This window comes from Haematobia irritans, chromosome 4 (assembly GCF_050003625.1).
Source record: "Haematobia irritans isolate KBUSLIRL chromosome 4, ASM5000362v1, whole genome shotgun sequence".
NCBI classification, from domain to species: Eukaryota; Metazoa; Arthropoda; class Insecta; order Diptera; family Muscidae; genus Haematobia; species Haematobia irritans.
The window spans coordinates 82,471,860-82,491,634 of NC_134400.1; the positions used below are offsets into that span (position 1 = coordinate 82,471,860).

At 36.4% G+C, this 19,775-nt stretch overlaps 1 protein-coding gene across 1 annotated transcript in view; it reads left to right on the plus strand.

The window, feature by feature from the left end:
- Positions 1-9,989, plus strand: part of ATPsynbetaL (ATP synthase, beta subunit-like) — a 48,262-nt gene extending 38,273 nt beyond the window's left edge. Inside the window, exon 6 of the mRNA XM_075307656.1 lies at positions 9,581-9,989. Coding sequence (XP_075163771.1) covers positions 9,581-9,859 — 279 coding nt within the window. The 3' untranslated portion in view covers positions 9,860-9,989. The remainder of the gene's footprint in view (positions 1-9,580) is intronic.
- Positions 9,990-19,775: the final 9,786 nt, after the last annotated feature.

A 19,775-nucleotide genomic window follows, 5' to 3' on the forward strand; every position in this document is an offset into this window, starting at 1 on the left:
CTCTTGGAGGGGCAAAATTCATCCGATCCGGTTAAAATGTGGTACCTGATGTTAGTATACGGTCTCTAACAACCATGCAAAAATTGGTCCATATCGGTCCATAAATATATATAGCTCCCATATAAACCGATCCCCAGATTTGACCTCCGGAGCCTCTTGGAGGGGCAAAATTCATCCGATCCGTTTGAAATTGGGTACCTGATGTTAGTATACGGTCTCTAACAAGCACGCAAAAATTGGTCCATATCGGTCCATAATTATATATAGCTCCCATATAAACCAATCCCCAGATTTGAACTCTGGAGCCTCTTGGATGAGCAAAATTCATCCGATCCAATTGAAATTTAGTACGTGGTGTTAGTATATGGTCTCTAACAACCATGCAAAAATTGGTCCATATCGGTCCATAATTATATATAGCTCCCATATAAACCGATCCCCAGATTTGACCTCCGGAGCCTCTTGGAGGAGCAAAAGTCATCCGATGCGGTTGAAATTTGGTACATTTCGTTAGTATATGGCCTCTAACAGCCATGTAAAAATTGTCAAATTTTATTACTATAGAAAGTTTTGTCAAAATTTCATTTCTATAGAAAGTTTTGTAAAAAGTTTATTTCTATAGCAATGTTTGTCAACATTTTATTTCCATAGAAAATTTTGTCAAAATTTTATTTCCATAGAAAATTTTGTCAAAATTTTATTTCTATAGAAAATTTTGTAAAAAATTTATTTCTGTAGAAAATTTTGTCAACATTTTAGTTCTATAGACAATTTTGTCAACATTTTATTTCTATAGAACATTTTGTCAACATTTTATTTCTATGGAAAATTTTGTCAACATTTTATTTCTATAGAAAATTTTGTCAAAATTTTATTGCTATAGGTTAGGTTAGGTTAGGTTAAAGTGGCAGCCCGATTAAGATTCAGGCTCACTTAGACTATTCAGTCCATTGTGATACCACATTAACTAAAAGTACCTATTACATATGGGCACTTCTAGTTTTAACCGCTGAACCTTCTTGATTATTTTTCTTTGTTGAACCAACCAGATTGTTCCAAAAACAGTAGCAGACTGCTTAAGTTAACGTTTTCCAGATCCGCCAGTAATCTGAAGCTATATGCTCCTAAAAGTTGCTTGCGCTTTACACAAAATGCAGGACACTCACACAAGAGGTGTTTAATTGATTCTTTTTCCTCCGCATCATGACAGCTCATACAATAGTCATTATACTTCGCGCCAATAGTTTTTGCAAAATCGCCTATCAGGCAGCGACCCGTTATAGCAGATATCAGGAGTGATATCTGACGTCTCGAGAACATTAGCATATCTAGTGTGCGGTTTAAGTTGAAATGGGGCCATATTTGCTTGGTGTCGTTACAACCCTTGCAATTCTCCCATCGAACATTTGCCATCATAACAGCCTTCTCACGCAGCATGAGCTTGCAGGTAGCTAGGGGCATACCAACAAATTCTAGTTCCCCTGGAATATGTAAGGTAGTCCCTAGCCTTGCCAACTCATCCGCTTCGCAGTTCCCCGGTATGTTCCTATGGCCAGGCACCCATATTAGGTGAATATTGTACTGCTCAGCCATCTCATTGAGAGATTTGCGGCAGTCGATGGCCGTTTTCGAGTTGAGGAACACAGAGTCCAAGGATTTTATTGCAGGTTGACTGTCTGAGTATATATTAATGCCCACATTTTTTGGAACATTACTTCTCAGCCAATTCGCCACCTCTCTTATTGCTAATATTTCAGCCTGAAAAACACTACAGTGATTAGGTAATCTTTTCGCTATTCGAAGTTCCAGATCATTAGAATATACTCCGAACCCCACTTGTCCATCCAATTTGGAGCCATCAGTGTAGAAATCTATATATTCTTTATTCCCCGGGGTCTGTGTGCACCACGCCTCACTGTTGGGGATTAGAGTCTCAAACTTTTTGTCGAAAAGTGGACTCGCCAAAGTGTAATCCACTACGTTAGGCACATCTGGCATTGTTTTGAGGACAGAACTGTGACCGTAACCTTTTTCCGACCACAGCGATAGTTCGCGCAACCGCACAGCCGTTGTTGCAGCTGACTGTTTGGCCAAAATGTCTAAAGGCAATAGATGCAGCACGACATTAAGGGAATTTGTTCCTGTCTTGCTGAATGCGCCTGAAATACACAAACACGCCATACGCTGAACTTTATCTAAACAAGTCGGTTTCTGAAGTGCCGGCCACCAGACTACAACACCATATAGCATTATAGGTCTAACCACTGCCGTGTATAGCCAATGCACAATTTTTGGTTTCAGTCCCCACTTTTTTCCTATTGCCTTTTTGCACGAGTACAAAGCTACAGTTGCCTTTCTCGCCCTTTCTTCAATATTAAGCTTAAAGTTCAGCTTCCTGTCCAAAATAACGCCAAGGTATTTTGCACATTCACCAAAGGGAATTTCAATACCCCCTAAGGAAATAGGCCTAACCGTGGGAGTTTTGCGATCGTTGCAGTACATGACTAATTCTGTCTTTGCAGGATTTACCCCAAGACCATTGTCTTTCGCCCATTTCTCAGTCATCCGGAGGGCCCTCTGAATAATATCTCTGATTGTGGATGGGAATTTTCCCCTGACTGCCAGAGCCACATCATCTGCGTATGCCACCACTTTTATCCTTTCTTTTTCTAGAGTAACCAGAAGGCTATTTATAGCAACATTCCAAAGAAGAGGTGATAGGACTCCTCCTTGGGGAGTGCCTCTGTTCACATACCTTTGTATGTTTGCTTGTCCTAGTGTGGCTGAAATACGTCTCTTCATTAGCAGTTCGTCTAACAGCCTGAGTATACATGGATCAACATTCAGAGTTATCAGTCCATTTAATATCGAGCTCGGATGGACATTATTGAACGCCCCTTCGATGTCTAGAAACGCCACGATTGTGTATTCTTTGACAGATAGTGAGCTTTCAATAAAGCTGACTAGTTCATGTAGTGCGGTCTCAGTAGACCTGCCCTTCGAGTATGCATGCTGTCGTTTCGAGAACAAACTTGAATCGATGCTAGTTCTAAGATAAATATCTATCATCCTCTCCAGAGTCTTAAGTAGGAATGAGGATAAGCTGATTGGTCGGAAATCCTTCGCCCTCGAGTGAGAGGCTTTTCCCGCTTTAGGTATGAAAACGACTTTTGTTTCCCTCCACTTTCCTGGGATATATGATAAGTTGATACATCCTTTATATATCACCGACAACCAGGGGATAATTTTGTCAGTTACAGCTTGTAACTCCGCCGGAGTAATTCCATCAGGTCCAGGGGATTTGAATGGTCCAAAGCTATTTAGCGCCCATCTTATTCTAGTTTCCGATACAATTTCCTCGACAGGAAACGACCGCTGAGCAACTGTGGCACCGCCAGTACATGGTTCAACCGTCTGATTTCCAGGAAAATGTGTGTCCAATAGTACCTCCAGCGTCTCCTTACTGGACGTTGTCCAATTGCCCTCCGATGTTTTAATGAAACCTGGAGCGGAGTTGGTGGATGCTAGAACCTTCCGTAGTCTGGAAGCCTCGGACGTATTCTCAATACTGCTGCAGTAAGCATTCCAAGAGTTATGCTGAGCCTTTCTCAGTTCTCGCTTGTATCCTCTCAGATTCTTCTTGTAAGCGTCCCAGTCCTCAGGGGCTCTGGTGGACTTTGCCTTGTTAAAGAGCTTCCTGCAGGATTTCCTCATATTACTTAATTCCGTAGACCACCATGGTGGTCGATGTTTCCCCCTTGGCTTTCCTCTAGGGCATGCAGCTTTCAGTGAGATGTTGAAGGCCTTAGTAATCCGCTCCACTGCGTGTTCGATATCTTGCACATTTCTCATATTTGTCTCTGTTATTTCCGGTATCATCATATTGAACGATTCCCTATACCTATTCCAGTCAGCTTTCCTAACATTTGGCGGAAATATGATCTTGGTGATATGAACATCAAATTTGAAACTGATGTAGCGATGATCTGAGAAGCTGTGTTCACTTAAAACCTGCCACTCAGATATCATTTCATTTAGTTCTTGCGAGGCCAAGGTGATGTCCAAAACCTCTTGCCTGTTTTTAGTGACAAAGGTTGGGACATCTCCCTTGTTGCAAACTACCAGATTAGTACGCAAAATAAACTCTATTAGCGACTCTCCCCTTGCATTAGTATCACTACTTCCCCATATACTATGATGTGCATTCGCATCGCATCCCATAATGAGTTTCGCCTTTGTTTTCAGTGACTCCTCCACTAAGGTCTTAACGGCATATGGAGGCATAACCCTGTCATGTCCCATGTAGACCGAAGATACCCAATATTTGCATTTGGCTATTTCTAAACTTGCAACGACAGTGTCTGTATTGCACATTGAGGGAAGCAGAAACAAATTGAGCTCGTTTTTAGCAATTATACAGGCTCGATTTACATCATTACCAGTATACTGCAATAGTTTGAACCCCGGAGTACTTAATTCACATATTTTGTTTTTGTAAACATATGGTTCTTGAATAAGAACTATATCTATGTCCCCTTTCATCAGGAGAACTTTTAAGGCAGCACATGCAGCCTTACAATGATGAAGATTTATCTGGAGGATCCGTAGGACCATCGAGATTTTCAACAACCGTCACATCAGCCGCTTCGATCGAGTCATCAAGAATGTCCTCTTCAGAGATATCGGTGACTCTCGCAATAACCATAGGTTCGACTTTGGTGAGTTCTGAGGCAATAGAAGCCTCCTCACGCATACGGTATCTATCCATGTCTTCAACTTTGGTATCTCCCTCGACTTCGCAAGAGGATCCGCTTACTTCTGATTCAGACAGAGGCTTGTCCATTTCTGAATCCTTTAGCTGATCGTTTTTATACACCTTCATTTGGATATAATGAAAGCCATAACATACACGGCCCTGGGACTTTGCCAGATGTGGCAAAGACTGAGTGTTCAATATAAACACTGCATGCCGTCTTGGTCCATCCACTTCATCCAAACGGCCAACCTTCCAATCAGCTGTTGGAAGATCTGGATTGCATCGTTTCAGTCTATTTAAAATAGATTCAGGGTCAGAAGGGTTTGCAGGTATCCAGGCATGTGCTCTAGGTCTAGCCGGTATGTCTTTCTTCTCGGCTAACTCTAGAGCAGCTCCTTCCCAAACTTCACCAATTAGTATCAGAGCAGCTTTAAAACATTCTATAGACCTCTGGTCCTCAAATGCGACTAGCTTAAATCGTCCTTGATACCAACCAGCCTCTTGGTGTCGAGGATCTGGGCCGGGAAACTTTTCCAGTACCTGTGAGTAGACGACAGATAGAGCATTCTCAATTTCCCCCCATTTTTGCTTTGGAACCATACCGTCCAATGCTCCTTTATTAATGATAGCCATCACAAGGCTATCTTTAGCAACTGAGGCAAACGATCTTTGATCCCTTTTGGAGGATGGCAGCTCATCCGGCGATCGTTCCCTTTTTCCAGTCTCAAGAATTCCTTGAGCCCATTTTAAGGAATCGCTTTGTTTAGCCGACATCGTGCTTGGGTCGACTGATCCTAACTTCTTTAGGATAAACAAAGCATTTCTGCGTTCCTTGAATCTCTTTCGTGAGGGATTACCTCCTTTTGATGTCGTTACCTTAGAAAAAGTTCGACTTGTCAGTGTGTCGCCACCTGTCGACCCGTCTACAGGTCGACTAATTGGGCCTAACTCTTGGTCATTGCCCAGATTTATAACTCCAGTCGATACCCGTCCACTGGGCCCTGAAGTTAGCAACCCAGTGGATGACTTGGAATTTCGCTGCATGGTGGCTTAATATCCCACCACACTTGAAATTCGTAGTAGGTACCTATTACTATGAGTTTATCCGCTATTGAAAAAAACACGTCCGTTCCGTTCGACGGTTGAATAGGAATGCTATATTGCTATAGAAAATTTTGTCAACATTTTACTTCCATAGAAAATTTTGTCAACATTGTATTTCTATAGAAAATTTTGTCAAGTTTTTATTTCTATAGAAAATTTTGTCAAAATTTTATTTCTATAGAAAATTTTGTCAAACTGAATTATATACGTATTTAATCGGCCTTTTTATACCCTCCACCATAGGATGGGGGTATATTAACTTTGTCATTCCGTTTGTAACACATCGAAATATTGCTCTAAGACCCCATAAAGTATATATATTCTGGGTCGTGGTGAAATTCTGAGTCGATCTAAGCATGTCCGTCCGTCCGTCTGTCCGTCTGTCCGGCTATCCGTCCGTCTGTGGAAATCACGCTAACTTCCGAACGAAACTAGCTATCGACTTGAAACTTGGCACAAGTAGTTGTTATTGATGTAGGTCGGATGGTATTGAAAATGGGCCATATCGGCCCACGTTTACGTATAGCCCCCATATAAACCGATCCCCAAATTTGGCTTGCGGAGCCTTCCGGAGCAGCAAAATTCATCCGATCTGGTTGAAATTTGGTACCTGATGTTAGTATACGGTCTCTAACAACCATGCAAAAATTGGTCCATATCGGTCCATAATTATATATAGCCCCCATATAAACCGATCCCCAGATTTGACCTCCGGAGCCTCTTGGAGGGGCAAAATTCATCCCATCCGGTTAAAATTTGGTACCTGATGTTAGTATACGGTCTCTAACAACCATGCAAAAATTGGTCCATATTGGTCCATAAATATATATAGCTCCCATATAAACCGATTCCCAGATTTGACCTCCGGAGCCTCTTGGAGGAGCAAACTTCATCCTACCCGATTGAAATTTGGTACGTGGTATTAGTATATGGTCTCTAACAACCATGCAAAAACTGGTCCATATCGGTCCATAATTATATATAGCTCCCATATAAACCGATCCCCAGATTTGACCTCCGGAGCCTCTTGGAGGGGCAAAATTCATCCGATCCGTTTGAAATTGGGTACCTGATGTTAGTATATGGTCTCTAACAACCATGCAAAAACTGGTCCATATCGGTCCATAATTATATATAGCTCCCATATAAACCGATCCCCAGATTTGACCTCCGGAGCCTCTTGGAGGAGCAAAAGTCATCCGATGCGGTTGAAATTTGGTACATTTCGTTAGTATATGGCCTCTAACAGCCATGTAAAAATTGTCAAATTTTATTACTATAGAAAGTTTTGTCAAAATTTCATTTCTATAGAAAGTTTTGTAAAAAGTTTATTTCTATACCAATGTTTGTCAACATTTTATTTCCATAGAAAATTTTGTCAAAATTTTATTTCTATAGAAAATTTTGTAAAAAATTTATTTCTGTAGAAAATTTTGTCAACATTTTAGTTCTATAGACAATTTTGTCAACATTTTATTTCTATAGAACATTTTGTCAACATTTTATTTCTATAGAAAATTTTGTCAACATTTTATTTCTATAGAAAATTTTGTCAAAATTTTATTGCTATAGAAAATTTTGTCAACATTTTACTTCCATAGAAAATTTTGTCAACATTGTATTTCTATAGAAAATTTTGTCAAGTTTTTATTTTTATAGAAAATTTTGTCAAAATTTTATTTCTATAGAAAATTTTGTCAAACTGAATTATATACGTATTTAATCGGCCTTTTTTTGTTTAATATATACCCCTTATGGACTAACTTACAATTTAGAAGACAGTGTTAAAAAGTTTTACGATACCTTGCCATCGGCAAGTGTTATCGCAACCCAAGTAATTCGATTGTGGATGACAGCCTTTAGTAGAAGTTCCTACGCAATCTATGGTGGAGGGTACATAAGATTCGGCCTGGCCGAACTTACGGCCGTATATACTTGTTTTTGTATAATATATACCCCTTATGGACTAACTTACAATTTAGAAGACAGTGTTAAAAAGTTTTACGATACCTTGCCACCGGCAAGTGTTATCGCAACCCAAGTAATTCGATTGTGGATGACAGCCTTTAGTAGAAGTTCCTACACAATCCATGGTGGAGGGTACATAAGATTCGGCCTGGCCGAACTTACGGCCGTATATACTTGTTTTTCTCTGGAAAAAAGTAAAAAAATTGAATAGTCAGGTACATGATTTTCCTGACCATGTAATGGTCTCAAATTCTATCATTTAAAGGATAGAACATGTTTTAGACATTTGAGAACCTTTTAAATGCTTATTGCCAGCATAGATTTTTCTCGGCTTGAAAATTCCTTTCACAAAGACACAATACATGGTTTTCGCGACAATAACATGCTCTAGATGCGTCAACCATATCCAAACATGTTTTTATGTATGTGTGTATGTATGTATATGAGTCCTGCAGATAAATAACAGCACTTTAATTTTACTTGAGATCTTTCTTAACCTTTAACTGGGTACGTGGTGGTAAAATTTACCACCTCGCGCACTCGTTTACATGTATTTTAAATAAGACGTATGAAATAAAGTGCATGTTAATGATTGAAAGTACATATAATATTTCGAAATATTGTTTTATTTTCGTTAAATACAATGTGTACTAATCAACAAATGTAATAATGATACAAAAAACTATTTTTTTTTATAGAAAAAATATTAATATAAAAGAGGGGGTCAAATTTACCCTACGTCGCAAATTACGCAAAAACATTTCACCTCACCGGTTAAAGGTTACTCCATGGTGGTACTTTTTTACTTAAAAGTTGGTACTATGTTCGTGTTTCCCCCCAAAACACTAAATTAGAAGTGTAAGAAGACGATTATATTTTTATCAACCCTGCTCAAAGCATGGATGGAAACTTTTTAAAGCATTGATCGCGTAAAATTTTGTCTCCTTTTCAGCTCGAAAGCCGAACATAGTACCCACCTTAACTCAAAAAAAAGTTTACTTGGATCCAAAATTTTGACCTTCTTTTAAGGATTTTGGTATTGATTCCGTGCCAAAGATGCGGCTTTTTTAAAATAAATTTTTTAGCGACTAAATATAGGACCAATAAAATTAAAATTAGGTATCAGATCTTATTTATTAAATTTTCATTCTATTTTCGCGGTTTATTAATAAAGGTACTCACGTACAAACAAATTCCAGTTTAAAAATCCAAATTATAACAGATACTTCAAAGTAAAAAATGTTTTCTGATTTGCAAAGAAAACTTTAAACCAAAGACGCTACATCCTCAAAATAAGTCTTAGCCTATATTTGAAGCGTTTTTACCTTAAATCTAAAGTTTCAATATTTCAATTAATTTAAGGACAATTTCTTTAAATAAAAAATGTGTTTCTTTACTTTAAGGAAAATTAGCCTTAGTTCACAGACATGCGACTTTAACGAAGGGACGCAAATTTACAACATTTGTGTCCTAAATTTAATGAAAAAATTTTTTGAAGAAAAGATTATAAACTTTATATTAATTAAAATGTCATTATTTTAAAGGAATTTGTCCTTAATATTTTGTAAATTTCGCTTCCTAAAATTTAGGTTGCGTAATCTATAATATCACGTAAATATTTTTTTCAGTGCAGTTACTTTGTTCTATTAAAGTTAAATTTTAATATTTAATTTCACACATATTTGTAAAGAAATCAAAGAATAAATGATATTATTTATACAAATTTAAAGAAATGCCTCTGTTCATTCGTAGGACATTATTGCCATCTTGGGTATGGACGAACTATCTGAAGATGATAAACTAACTGTAGCTAGAGCAAGAAAGATTCAAAGGTTCTTATCTCAACCATTCCAAGTTGCCGAAGTGTTCACCGGGCATGAGGGCAAAATGGTACCATTGGCGAAAACTATTGAAGGTTTCAAGCGTCTATTGAATGGCGAAATGGATGATATACCCGAAGGGGCCTTCTATATGGTCGGAGATATCGATGAAGCGATAAAGAAAGCCAAAGATATGTTATCAAATATGTAATTTTTTTTTGTTTTTCATATAAATAGTCCTTGAATTATTTCATTATTTATCCATTTTTGTTCGAAGTGAACTCTATTTATAAATAATATATGTTATATAAATAAAAACGAGAATCATTTATATTGCAATACTCCACGGTTAATTAGTTTTAAGACCGGTACTAAAATGTACTTAATGTCGTATACATTCATATATAGGTCAACAAGACGGAAAACTACTACTGATTTTGGCATTGATTCCGAGCCAAAGAAGCGGAGATTTGATTCTCATTTAAATTTAAGTTTTTCAGAACTATTAAAATCAAGTTGACCTTAGATAAACAAAATTTTCTTTCATATAAAGATCACCATACGCAGAGAAGAAACATGATTGTCACGATCATATTAGAAGAGCAAAATGATATGTTAGGAGCTATTTTTACGGCAACCACGTAACATTTTCAACTGCAACCATGTTGGCTCAGCGAACATAGTTCTAAGAAAAATATAATTGTCCTCATATAAAATGTTATTATATTTATAAACAGAATTTTGGTTGAATTAAAAGACAACGATCACGCTCTAAAATGTTATGGTATTCGTCTAAAATGTTATGATCTTTATGCAAAACCTTTTTTCATCGGCGAGAAAAGGACGCCACACAGTGGCTCCAAATGGCTTTGTTTTTGGAAATAATTCCGCAACTTTTGAACGGATAAAGATATCAACATAATTTTTTCTTTGTGTGTGTTTTCCTATTAGTTGCAAGTTTGTGAGTCCCTTATGGGTACACGGGTTGTAGGCGTTGAAAGTTAGTCAAATTTTGTTTTAGCTGTCAAACCCGCAATTAGGAACCGATTTCGATGATTTTTTCTGCGAATATATTTTTTAATTTAGCGAGATATGGGCCCCCACAATTTATTTTTTTGCAAAATTTGAACAAAGTGGGGTCAGTATTTTGAACCTACAGGGCCCGATCCTTGTTTTCTTTTATTAACTGAAATCCGTACAAAATTCTACGAATTTAGAAAAAAATTCAAAATACTGTTCCCGCTTTGTTAAATTTTTGCAAATAAAAAAAAATAAATTGTGGGGCCCATATCTCGATTCATATTTGCGGATTTGACAGCTAAAACAAAATTTGATACCCCCGAGGTGACCAACTTTCAACGCCTTCAGGTGAGCCCATGGACCCACCAGGGGCTCACATACACCTCAGCTATCATACAAAGAAAACATTATGTTGATATCTTTATCCGTTCAAAAGTTGCAGAATTATTTCCAAAAAAATGTAACTTAGAACAACTGTGTGCCATTTAAGAGAAGAAACGCAAAAGTAACTTTATTTTTTTTTTAAATTTATTTATTAACTAATTCCTTGTTTATTTTTATACCCTCCACCATAGGATGGGGGTATATTAACTTTGTCATTCCGTTTGTAACACATCGAAATATTGCTCTAACGCCCCATAAAGTATATATATATTCTGGGTCGTGGTGAAATTCTGAGTCGATCTAAGCATGTCCGTCCGTCTGTCCGGCTGTCCGTCCGTCTGTGGAAATCACGCTAACTTCCGAACGAAACTAGCTATCGACTTGAAACTTGGCACAAGTAGTTGTTATTGATGTAGGTCGGATGGTATTGAAAATGGGCCATATCGGCCCACGTTTACGTATATCCCCCATATAAACCGATCCCCAAATTTGGCTTGCGGAGCCTTCCGGAGCAGCAAAATTCATCCGATCCGGTTGAAATTTGGTACCTGATGTTAGTATACGGTCTCTAACAACCATGCAAAAATTGGTCCATATCGGTTCATAATTATATATAGCTCCCATATAAACCGATCCCCAGATTTGACCTTTGGAGCCTCTTGGAGGGGCAAAATTCATCCGATCCGGTTGAAATTTGGTACCTGATGTTAGTATACGGTCTCTAACAACCATGCAAAAATTGGTCCATATCGGTTCATAATTATATATAGCTCCCATATAAACCGATCCCCAGATTTGACCTCCGGAGCCTTTTGGAGGGGCAAAATTCATCCGATCCGTTTGAAATTGGGTACCTGATGTTAGTATACGGTTTCTAACAAGCATGCAAAAATTGGTCCATATCGGTCCATAATTATATATAGCTCCCATATAAACCGATCCCCAGATTTGAACTCTGGAGCCTCTTGGATGAGCAAAATTCATCCGATCCAATTGAAATTTAGTACGTGGTGTTAGTATATGGTCTCTAACAACCATGCAAAAATTGGTCCATATCGGTCCATAATTATATATAGCTCACATATAAACCGATCCCCAGATTTGACCTCCGGAGCCTCTTGGAGGAGCAAAAGTCATCCGAAGCGGTTGAAATTTGGTACATTTCGTTAGTATATGGCTTCTAACAGCCATGTAAAAATTGTCAAATTTTTTGTAAAAAGTTTATTTCTATAGCAATGTTTGTCAACATTTTATTTCCATAGAAAATTTTGTCAAAATTTTATTTCTATGGAAAATTTTGTAAAAAATTTATTTCTGTAGAAAATTTTGTCAACATTTTATTTCTATAGACAATTTTGTCAACATTTTATTTCTATAGAACATTTTGTCAACATATAATTTCTATAGAAAATTTTGTCAACATATAATTTCTATAGAAAATTTTGTCAACATTTTATTTCTATAGAAAATTTTGTCAACATTTTACTTCCATAGAAAATTTTGTCAACATTTTATTTCTATAGAAAATTTTGTCAAGTTTTTATTTCTATAGAAAATTTTGTCAAAATTTTATTTCTATAGAAAATTTTGTCAAACTGAATTATATACGTATTTAAACGGCCTTTTTTTTTGTTTAATATATACCCCTTATGGACTAACTGACAATTTAGAAGACAGTGTTAAAAAGTTTTACGATACCTTGCCATCGGCAAGTGTTATCGCAACCCAAGTAATTCGATTGTGGATGGCAGCCTTTAGTAGAAGTTCCTACGCAATCCATGGTGGAGGGTACATAAGATTCGGCCTGGCCGAACTTACGGCCGTATATACTTGTTATTTATAAAGTCGTGCAAGCAAACATCACATATTTTTATACAGTCTATTTTGGTTCAATTTCAACAAAAAGTATTCCTTACTTACGTCGTGATCATCAAATGTACAAACGCAGACATCATGTAACTTCAAATAAAAATAAATGATACAATAAAAAATCCAGAGCAAAAACCAAACACATTTCTCAATTACTCTTCCCTTGTTTTATGTTCACATAAAACCACGTGCCAATTATGAAGGAATAAATTAACACAAAATGTAGTAATTCAGTATTCTAACGCGCAAAATGAAGAAATGTACATGGTCTTTATGACCACCAGAGCTCCGGAGGATTGTGATGCTTACAAGATGAAGCTGAGAGGGTATAAGCGAAAACTGAGAAGGGCTCAGCACAACTCTTGGAATGATTACTGTAGCAGTATTGAGAATACGTCCAAGGCTTCCAGACTACGGAAGGTACTAGCATCCACTAACTCCTCTCCAGGTTTCATTAAAACATCGGAAGGCAATTGGATAACGTCCAGTGAGGAGACATACATACATTTTCCTGGATTTCAGACGGTTGAACCATGTCATGGCGGTGCCACAGAGGCTCAGCGGTCATTTCCTATCGAAGAAATTGTATCAGAATCTAGAATAAAATGGGCTATAAATAGTTTTGGATTATTCAAATCCCCCTGATCTGAATGAATTACTCCGGCGGAGTTACAAGCAGTGACTGACAGAGTTGTCGGCGATATATAAAGGATGTATCAACCTAGCATATTTTTTTTTTTTATATTTTCATCTATGGATTAAACCCTAACAGTAATATATTACATTATATACATATGGTTTGTTAATATATCAAGTATTTAATAATTATGTTATCTTTTTCTTTATATTGTATTTCTCTTCTGACAAATCAAGATAATGATAAAATTTCTTGAATTCATTACAAAGACGGGGAAGTGGATCGTTGTTTTCAAAGTTCGTTCGAAAGTATTCAATGTGGAGCAGTTCAAAGTTGCGGGTAGGTCTAAACGGTACATTGAACGATATACTGTTAATAAGGAAATCAGATTTAAATCTTCCGTTAATTACATTAACCGTAAAACAGATATTCAGCATGGTACGTCTACTTTTCAGTGTAGGTAATTTGATAAGCGATAGTCTTTCTTTGTAAGACGGCAAGGTTTGAGGTGTCCAGTTATTCCGACGTAAACAAAACAGCAAAAATTGTTTCTGAACAGATGCAATACGATTGCAATGAATTTGGTACTGTGGGATCCAGGAAAGTGGAGGAAAACAAAACCTAAAGCCTAGTACTAATAAATATGTTATACTCCATATAAAAAAACGCGCGGAATAAATGCGAAATCTTTGTTTTAAGCATTTTCAGATACATATTTATACAACCCTGGATTTTTCACGCGAAAAAATAGGCAGGCATATTATTTCGCATAAATAAGTTAACATCCCTGGGTTTGAGACCCTATTTACGGAGATAGATGAAGATATTCGTTTATCGCAGAAACGAACTTAGTACTAAGCATAAAGCGGGAAAAGCCTCTCACTCAAGTGGGAAGGTTAGGTTAGGTTAGGTTATGTGGCAGCCCGATGTATCAGGCTCACTTAGACTATTCAGTCCATTGTGATACCACAGCGGTGAACTTCTCTCTTATCACTGAGTGCTGCCCGATTCCAAGTGGGAAGGATTTCCGACCAATCAGCTTATCCTCATTCTTTCTTACGACTCTGGAGAGGGTGATAAATTTTTATCTTAGAACTAGCATCGATTCAAGGTTTGCTCTCCAAACGACAACATGCTTACTCAAAGGGCAGGTCTACCGATACCGCATTACATGAACTAGTCAGCTTTATTGAAAGCTCACTATCTGTCAATGAATAAACAATTGTGGCTTTTCTAGACATCGAAGGGCCATTCAACAACGTCCATCCGAGCTCGATATTAAATGGATTGACAACTCTAAATGTTGATCAAGGAATACTTGGGCTTTTAGACGAACTTCTATCGAAGAGACGCAAACATACAAAAGTATGTGAACAGAGGCACACCCCAAGGAGGAGTGATATCACCTATTCTTTGGAATGTTGCTATAAACAAATTTCTGGTTTCCCTAGAAAATGAAAGGATAAAAGTGGTGGCATACGCAGATGATGTGGCTGTAGCAGTCAGGGAAAAATTGTCCTAACCGGCAGTTTCATTTTAAAAATCGTAAAAAATCGGCAACTTAAATAATATTAAAATAAAATATTTTTGGTTAAAAACAAACAAAAGTATTAATTTCATATAAAAAGTTTTTTTTTTTAGTTTTGTATAAAAATAACTTTACAATAACTATTTGCATATTCAAAAATTAAGTTTCTAAAACATTAATAAACGCGGCCAGTTTTTATGCCTTAAGGAAACGAAGTTGGCAACCCTCCGATAAAGACGTATCTTTTTGTCGTGTTCTAATTGCTCCGTAGTAAAAATCATTTTTATACGTTCAAAACAAACTGAATTGTACAGAACTTACAAAAAACAACAAAACAATTGCGCCTTGTGTCAAATTTTGTAAAATAAATATGCCTAAAGAAGCAAAAAGACGCAGCATAGTTAATAAAAAGTTGGTCTGTGTACGATGTACGAAAGTGATCAAAGAAGAAACAGACAATTACTTGCAATGTGATGACTGTGAGAAACATTTTCACTCTCAGTGTTCAGGCTTGAGCAAGAGAGAGTTTGAGAGACTCTGCGATGATGAGAGTGAAATCTATAAATGTCAGAAATGCAAAGGAGATGAAGGAGATATTAGAAGTGACTTGTCTTCAATAACATCTGAACTAAGAAAACAAAGAAAACAATTGCAAAAACTCGATCAGCTGGCTGAATCAATAAACTTCATGTCAGCCAAGTTTGATGAAGTGTTTAAAGACGTTGCTGAAAATAAAAAGAAGATAAAGGAACTTGAAAAAGAAAACAAGATGTTAAAGAATGAGTTAAAAAATTATAAATCATGTATGAAAGAAACTAACAACGAGGTCGTGAAGAATAAATGCATAATACGTGGCATGCATACTGACGACGATGTTAATCCCGTAGATGCTGTTTTAAGTCTAACTAAAAGTGTTGGTGTTGTTTTGGAACAACGTTCAATCGATTATGCTTATTATATGAATGGCAAAAGCACTTCCAATAAGAAAAACAAAATAGTAGTTGTGAAATTTACAACGAAACAAGAAAAAGATAAATTGATGATGGCAAAATGTAAACTAAAAGAAATCGAAAATTCGAAGAATGTTTTTATCAACGATTTTAACAGTAAGGAAACAATGAGTTTGCTTTCATATGCCAAATCATTGAAATCAATAGGATTCCAATATATATATGCCAGGAATGGAAATGTATACTGCAGGAAAAATAATATTTCAAAACAAAAGCTTATCAGATGCGAGGAAGACATAGATAAAATGCTTCTCGATGCAACAACTAATAAGCATTGGCAGCGTAGGTCTGTTGTACTTAGCAGAGGAAATAGAGATGTGAATGGTGAAACTTCTAACGACGAGAACGAAGATGACGTTTCTAATGAAGTTAATGGTGATGATGAAAATGATGATGATGCTGTTTATGAATCACCTGCACAGAAATAACTTTTTATTAATATCTTTTTTTCTTCCTTTCCCTCTTGTTAATTTTTTATGATTTATTTAAACAAAACTATTAATATAATGCAAAATCGATATTTTGAAAAATTTTCACTATTTAAAAATTACATTGAAGATTTAAAAGATGATTTTTTTAAAATAGTAAGCATTAATGTTAGAAGTGTTTCATCTATACAAAAATTTAATGAGTTTAAGTCTATTATAAGTAATTTCGGCGAATTGCCGAATTTAATTGCTTTGCAGGAAACGTGGTTTCAGGAGGATTTAACTCAGTTGTATGACATTCAGGGGTATTTTAGCATTCATTGCTGCAGGGGTGACGGCTATGGGGGGACTTCTTTATACATAAGGAATGATTTGCAACATGAAATTAAACATTGCAGGAGCCATAATTTTGTTGAAATGATCGCTGTGTCTTTACACAATTTAAGGATAGATCGGAAACCGTTGACGTTTGTTTCTTATTATAGATCCCAGAAATGTAGATTCGCTGATTTTCTACCAGTAATTGATTCTATTTTATATGATTGCGCTTCTAGCCCAATTATAATGATTGGTGACTCGAACATAGACCTGTTTTCCAGTCCTTCGTTTTTTGATTTGCAGGAAGTAATTGAAAGTTACGATTGCAGAAATGTGCACAATTTGGTGACAAGACCACGTAGCCTAACCTGTATAGACCATGTATTTACTAGTATTCCGAATGTATTTGTTGGTTCAGTAGAATGTTCATTGACAGATCATAATATGATACATTGTATGGTTAAATCCAATGTTCCACGCATGAAGTATGTCGATTATGAAAAGATATTTTGCGATTATGGTAAGGCAAAGGAATTTTTGAATGACATTTTGCCAGATAATCCGGGTTCATTTAGCGCACCTGATCTGGCAGGGAAAGTATCAAAATGTTTAGAGGAGGCAATAGATCATGCAACTGTTAGGATGAAATGTAGAAGGCTGAGGCGTTTTGAACTGACTCCTTGGATAAATAGAAACCTACAGGCTTTAATACAATTAAAGGAAAGACTACTAAGAAGGAGAAGAAAACTGCTAAACAGGGATAATGTTAACAACTTGCTGAGACGTATTAGTAGGGTTATACGATTGGCGAATGAAGTTTGTAGGGATAGATATTATGAGGATAATCTGTCAGAAATTGGGAATGATCCAAAAAGAGGGTGGAGATTTATCAATAAAACGTTAGGTCGGAGTAGTAAACCTGTCGCAAGCCTTAAAGACCCTCTGGGTAGAATCGTCTCGGATGATCAGATTAAGGCGGATATATTCAATAAACATTTTATTGAATCTATCTCAAATTTAAGAAGACTGATAGAATACACCCCTTTGGATAATTTCAACTCACTGCGAACACTTTCTCGCCAGCGTCAACGGTTCATTTTACATAGCATAGACAACAGTGAAGTGATGGATGCTATTGCAAACATGGCAGTTAGTAAGAGTCCTGGATATGATAATGTTTCACCCAAATTCATAAGGGAGTGCAGAGATGAATTGGTGCCAGTGTTTGTCATATTGTTTAATAAGATTATTGCAACATCTGTGTACCCCGATGAATTTAAAATACATAAAATAGTACCGATTCCAAAAGAGATCAATACGACTGATATTAATAGATATCGTCCGATCGCAATTCTTTCTACTATTGACAAAATACTGGAAAAAATTTTGTGTGATAAGCTTCAATCATATATGGAGGCAAACAGATTCTTATATGAAAAACAATTTGGATTTAGGCGGGGATGTGGCACGGAAGATGCTGTTGTGAATGTGATAAGGACTATTTGCGAGGGCCTAGATGATGGTTACATTGGAGTTGCAGCAATATTTTATGATTTCACGAGGGCATTTGAGCTTGTTGATCATGAAATTTTATTACATAAACTTTCTTATTACGGTGTTCAGGGCAAAGAACTTATGTTGTTTAAAAGTTATTTTTCAAATAGGAGGCAATTTGTTCAAATAAACGATTGTCAAAGTTTTATGGGTGGTGTACAACACGGAGTTCCCCAAGGTAGTAGTTTAGGGCCTTTATTATTCACTATTTATTTAAATGATTTGGCGAATCTTGATCTGACCGGTAGACTCTACATATATGCAGATGATGTATGTCTGTTATATCCTTATAAGAATGACCTAGTTTTGCAGATTCAGATGGAAAGGGACGCATCGCTTGTTTTTGAGTTCTCGAGGCTGAACAAATTGGTTATAAATGCATCAAAGACACGACTTATTAGATTTAGACCAAATATTACCAACTCCAGCGGTAATTTCGCGATAAATTTGAATGGGGAGCGTATTACTGAATCGTATCATGTTAAGTATTTGGGTGTAATTTTACAACGTAATTTGAGTTGGAATCTTCATATAAGTGAGTTGAAGAGGAAAATTGCACCAGCAGTTGGAATATTATATAAGCTGCGCCATAAGTTAAACCAGAAGTCTAAGTTTCTGATATATCATGCTTTAATACAATCTCATCTTAACTATATGGTAGCCAGTTACGCTTATAATAATGCTAATCAAAATCTCAAGGCTTTACAAAGAATGCAGAATAAAGCATTGAAGGCTGTTTTTAATCTTCCACGTAACTTTTCTACATTAACATTATTCAAAGAATTTGCGAGTTCTGTTTTGCCATTAAATGGACTGCATACATACGGGCTTTTAGTCTATGTTTTCAAGTGTGTCAAGGATATTGGAAATCACCCAATATCTTTTACGCAAAATCAAAGTAATGTAAATACGAGAGGTAGAATGAATCTGAGAGTACCCCTTTGTAGACTAGAAAGGACCAAGCAACGAATTGATTTTATTGGAGCAAATGCTTACAATAATCTTCCTCCTGAAATAAAAGCACTTACGAGTATTTCAAGTTTTAAAAGATCATGCAAAAATTATATTCTCGACACAGTTGAAACACTTTTACATTAAATTAAGGTAGTTTAATTGATTTCATAAGTTTTTTAAATTGTGTGAATTACTATTGCAAACTTTTGTACAATCATGAATTTTTGTTAGCCAACTAGCCCAATAATGCCTTGTGGCGCTGGGCCAAAATTGTATGGATATATAGCAAATTGTACAATAAATAAAATAATAATAAAAAAAAAAAAAAAAAAAACCCACATAGAGTGATTAGAGTGTAAAAAAATGTGCCCACCAGAAATAATGATTTTGAAATATAAACCGATAGGCTCAGAATCACCTCCTGA